General features: G+C 33.1%; 1 protein-coding gene, 1 long non-coding RNA gene and 1 pseudogene across 2 annotated transcripts; all 3 read left to right on the forward strand.

Annotated features, from left to right (window-relative positions):
* Nucleotides 1-307: 307 nt before the first annotated feature.
* LOC114074797 lies at nt 308-1,202 on the forward strand. The gene is made up of 3 exons (XR_003575080.1): nt 308-382; nt 464-664; nt 1,148-1,202. It is a non-coding gene; the product is annotated as an uncharacterized LOC114074797 (long non-coding RNA).
* Nucleotides 1,203-1,808: 606 nt separating this feature from the next.
* Nucleotides 1,809-4,126, forward strand: LOC114074710 (annotated as a pseudogene).
* Nucleotides 4,127-4,415: 289 nt separating this feature from the next.
* Nucleotides 4,416-5,271, forward strand: LOC114074943. Its single transcript, XM_027913214.1, has 2 exons — nt 4,416-4,960; nt 5,036-5,271. The coding sequence occupies exons 1-2, from the start codon at nt 4,662-4,664 to the stop codon at nt 5,262-5,264; spliced, it is 528 nt and encodes a 175-aa protein (XP_027769015.1). The 5' UTR covers nt 4,416-4,661; the 3' UTR covers nt 5,265-5,271.
* Nucleotides 5,272-5,676: the final 405 nt, after the last annotated feature.

Here is a 5,676-nt window from a genome sequence, read left to right on the forward strand (position 1 = left end):
TTAATTCCAAGAAACCCATTTTTCAGCTTCCTACTTATCTCTTAAATCCTACCAAAATCTGATTTCTAGATTAGTCATTTTCCAAGAAACCAATTTTACAGCTTCAAAATTATATCCCAAATCCTCCCAAAATCAAATTTACCATAAAATTCTTAATCAATTAAATCTCTATCAAGCTCTCACGAAATTAGGTTTGTATATTTTTCAAATCAAATACGCAACATTGCTTGATTTTCGGAGATATTTATGTTGTTTAGATCATGCAGGTTTCTTCAATTTTTATTAGGTTAAATTCTTTAACATTTATTTGTTTTTAATTTTTTAGGATCTGGGTTGTTGAATATAATGTCTAAACGAAATACCACAAGGATAATCACAAGAGGTACAGAATATACATTACATAACATGGTTGAAATACCATCTTTTGATCTAGGTATAACTCAGATTAAAACACAAATTTCAGGATATACTGCTGCGATGGAATTACATAAGAAGTCGAAAGATGAAATAGTAAGGTCTCCTTCAAAAAGAAAAGTAGGGTCAACGGTGAAAGCGATTGAAAAAAAATTGTTACAAGAGGAGGAAAGTAAAAAATGTAGTTTCCGACATGATTGGAGAACATGCAGTTAATGAAGAACAAGACGAAGTCAGTGAAGAATTAAAGGTATGTACATTTTTAATTTTTTTAATTTTTTTGAATAATTCTTGCATATGTACATGCAGTGTACTTTAATTCTATTAAGAAAGATCATGTGAAGTATTTATCTTTTGATTTGTAAAATTTACTTAAATGAATATAGTTTTTGATTATGATATAGTATTTATGTTGTTGAATGGTGGTAACTGTAGTTTAGATATATATATGCATTTAATTTTGTAAAAAGTACAAAAGTGGATACATTTTGTATGAGAGCTTTTTGAGCGAATGTAGGCAGTGATGTAATGTATGCAGGTTGCGTGTAAAAATTAGTGTATATTGTAAGAAATATCAAGATAACATACAATAAGTCAAAAAAGAACATTAAAGCTTTTGTACATGTGTTATAATGTAATGTAAGTTGAACAACAAAGGTTACGTTGAGTATATACCAAGAAAGTTTATTAGTAGTTTTTCCTTTTTTGAATCTATTATCTTTTACAACTACAGGGTATCAGATTCCATGTATTGGCTCGCCCAATTAAACCCCCACGCATGCAGGTTTATGTNTATTCCATGTATTGGCTCGCCCAATTAAACCACCACGCATGCAGGTTTATGTGAAACATAACATAGTCACAGATTTGAAGGGGAAGCTTACAGCGACCCAATTCAATCATTTTAAAGATACATGTTTTGGAGCATATAGAAAAATGCACGTGTGTGGAGCGCAACCACAAATGTTTAGGTGTTTCATGGTATGTGAATTAGAGGACAGTTCCCCTGATGAATTGTTGTTTCATATAAATCATACCACGCTCCGTTTTGGTATCAAAGAATTTGCTATCATTACTGGGTTGAACTGTTTTGGTAATAACAATGACTTTTTATTTGATACAAGGAAGCCAAATAGATTAATCAATCAGTATTTTGAGGGTAAAAGTATTGTTACAAAAGTGGATTTGATCAGTAAGTATAAAAAAAGGTTTGGGGTGGTGGCAATGTTAAATTCGCTATTCTGTATTTTATTTGTACGTTCATATATTCCGGCGAGAAGAAGAGCTCATCAATTCCAAGGATACATTTTGATCTAGTTGAGAGCGGCCGGTACCATGAATACCCCTGGGGGAAAGATGCTTTTTACAAATTGCTCAAAAGCGTAACAAAAAAAATGGATGAGAAGAAAAAGTATTATAGAATTGATGGTATGCCTCTAGCCATGCAAATTTGGATATATGAATGTTGTTCTGCGGTTGATTCGAATATTGCTGTAAAGAAGAGCAATCGTATTCCCAGAATCGTCAATTGGATGACCAGAAATAGCAGAATACATTATGAATTCCTCATGGAAGGAATGTTCAGTGATAACGGCAATCCGATAATTTAACATATTTTAATTATTCAATTAGTATAGATTTTGTTGTATTTCAATATAATTTTTAATTACAATTATTTTGTGCGCAGTTAAAATTCAAAAACATCGAACCTTCACTTAAGGAGATTGCATTTTATCAGCTTAAATCAAAAAGTGATGCAATCACAGAGAATACCTTTCAAAATGTTGGTGACAAAGATGACGACGAAGATGATTTCACTTCAAAGCCTCCAAGTCATAAGCCACACAATAAAGAAAAAGGTAAACAGAAGGCATATGTTTTAAGATCCACATTTATCAAAAAGTCCAATTTGCATGCAGGTTCGAGGTTGAAAGATAAACGCCCCACAGTATTGAATGGTTGTCGTAAGGCAAAGAGTACAACTTTAAATTCTGATTCAAATCCATTGGAGGATAATGTATCAGTACAGGAGTTGCATAACTGTCCGGATGATTCTGCTAACCGTACACCACCAAGGAGTTCGAAAGAACCTCAAGATACCAAGGCAGATGAAATTGGTTTGCTGAGACAAGATCTTGCATCCTTCAAGAATTATGTATGCAATATGTTCTTTTTTTTAGTTCACATTGTATTCCAATATAAACTTACATTCTATTTAATAATCAGGTTAATAATGAGTTCAAGGAGTTGCAATTGTTTATAATGGGGAATTTTAGACAAGTTATGGATGCACTTACAGAAGCAGTCGTGAATCTGGAGCACCATGTCAGGTTAATTATGACAATATTAAATTAATAGAATACATTTACATATACAAGTTACTTACTTATAAAATCTCCTTTTCTAATGGATAAAATACACAGGAAGATGCAACTGAATCTCGAGGTCATGTACCTAATTGGTCGAACAACAATCCGATGAAAGATGGCAACCAGATATCAAATGTTATGGATAAGCCTCACTGTGATGCAAACGAGGTACTATTTGAATAACTTGTTTTTTGATTAGTTAGTAGTTGAAGGTGAAAAATGTTAAAAGAATACAAATAATAGTTTTTATTGTAATATTGTTAGGTTCGGACACCTCGTTTCGTTCTTCAAGAACATGTCAAAATTAATGTCAAGGAGTATTTGCAGCCTGTCCAGATACACATACAAGACCCTTTGACGGTACATGAACAGCTTAACGACATTAATGTATTTCAGAACCATGACATCCAACAACCTCAGTCACAAATTGAGTTGATAGATGCTTTGTTACCTGATATTGATGCAATCAATCCCAAAAAGAATGATGTGGTTCATTCAGAGGTTGTGGTCCATCCAGAGGGTGTCGTTTATGATACTACATCCGTGTCAGTTCAAAGGATCAGACATCCTGATCGATTGACAGGAGACGGTAATGTAATTCAGAATGACGGAATCCAACAACCTCAGTCACAATTTGAGTTGCTTGATACTCTGTTACCTGATATTGACACAATATATCCCAAAACGAATGTTGTGGTTCATTCTGAGGTTGTGGTCCGTCCAGAGGGTGGCGTTTATGATAATACACGCGTGCCAGTTCAAAGTATCATACATTCTAATTGATTGATTTGCTCTCCTTACTCCACAAATATTGGATCATCATCTGGTAAATAACAATGTTTAACCCATTTAGTGTCTTACCTGCCACCTCCTAGTTTTTTTTTACATATACGATTATATAACAATCGTAGTGCCTAATACATATATGTGATGTTTGGCAATTTGATATAGTTCATTATGTACCATAATTAGTAGTACATAATGTAGTTCAGTAGGTACCAGAATTGCAGAGATATTCTAGAGAACCTAAATGGAGTAACATGAATGATGAATATTCTACTAGTTTTGGATTTAGGTCTATCTGTTGGTGGTGGTTGCAAAATTGTTTATCGAACATGACAAGTAACAGTAATAGCTAGATTCAATGTGAATAGTATATAGCTCAGAGATGATCTTTTGCGAAAATATGTTTGTTACAATTTGTGTGTCTGTATACTAAATATTTCAGGTAGCTCTTATGACGTGGTTAAAACTTATGAAAAGAAACATCCTTTTGTTTCTGACTTCATACAAGGGCCATATAATTATGATCTTTTCGACGATTACTGTTTGTGGCTTTCTGAAGGGCTTCTTGCTAGCCATATGAATAAGTAAGTATATATAATATTCATATGATGATTCTGTAAACATAATATACTTAAATATTGATCAATTTTATTTGTTATCAAAAGGATGCACGGTGAAGATCGGTATAAGAATAAAAAAGCAAAACTGGCGGTTGATATGGATTTGGGCATTCATCGAATATCAAACAAGAATTGGTTCTACTCTCTGTCTTATGATAAACAACTGCTGAATGATGAGGTAAACATATGAATTTAAACATAAAAAATAGTATAACTATTGTTCATGTTTTTAAGATGTGCTAATTTTCTACATTTGTTATTTAATTGTTTACAACATATTGTTGTGATCCTGTATTACTTGCGTAAAAAAAGTAAATACAACATCAATAGTCGCTACAGATACACTACTGTTAATTGTATATTCAAGTCAAAAATTTCTGAAATTTATGCTGCATATGCTCAAGTTGGAAGTAACTTTTGTGTTGCAAATGTTGAAAGCGCCATACGTGATTACATAAAAGGATATAGGTTGATGGCTGCCATTCCATGGAATACAATCGACAATGTGTTCATACCAGTGAACGTGGAGCATAAAAATCACTGGGTGTTGGCTTTTTTGTCATTAATTGACAAACACATTTATGTATATGACTCATACAGAGCAGCAGGTCATAACTATCATGTTAGAGAAGAAATTCAAAAGCTTGCTCAGCTTCTGCCAATGTATGTTTCAAGGGAGATTGGAAATGATTCGGATGATGCAAAAGATAACCACATCGCATACGATGTGACGTATGTGGAGGATATACCTCAACAAGGATCAGATTTTTTGTAAGTATAAAATAAATCTCTTCATTCAATTTTCCTAAAAAGTATCAGATTTTAAAAAGTAATGTATATTTTCAGGGATTGCGGGATATACTTGCTAGCATTTGCCGAGTACCTAAGTGAGGGTGAAGGTATTCCAGTTAAATATCTTGATTCTAAGTTGCACCGCATCAGATACGGTGCACTTTTGTGGGAATATGCAATGAAAAAGATGAAAGACGGGGCTGTTAGCGATAATGAGGCACCGCCAAGAAGAATGAGGACACCCGCAAGGATCGATAATAGTCAACTTGTTCTGATTGATTAGTATTTTGTACTAGTTCTATTTTTTTGAACTTATGGTAAAAACTAATATTTTGGTTTTTTGTCAAACATTATCAACTTTTCTTTATATTCATATATGATCACATTAGTTGTTTTAAATTTATTTCTGTGTTATTTCATAATTAATGAGATGATCATGGCTTGCCATGATTTGGCTTTGGCATCGGTGAATTAGTCAATGGCTTATCAGTTGCAACACGAGGGGATAAACGATATTTTTGACCATGTAAAACAATATCCTGCAAAAGAAGTATAACATATTTTCGTATCACAACTTTTTATCACATTAAAAGTAAAAAATTAAGTGACCCCATTTTTACATGTATAAACATGGCATCCATGCACATAATGACGCGATCCCACAAACAGTTTTAACAGTCTACATATTGAGAATC

This window comes from Solanum pennellii, chromosome 11 (genome assembly GCF_001406875.1).
Source record: "Solanum pennellii chromosome 11, SPENNV200".
Lineage (NCBI taxonomy): Eukaryota > Viridiplantae > Streptophyta > Magnoliopsida > Solanales > Solanaceae > Solanum > Solanum pennellii.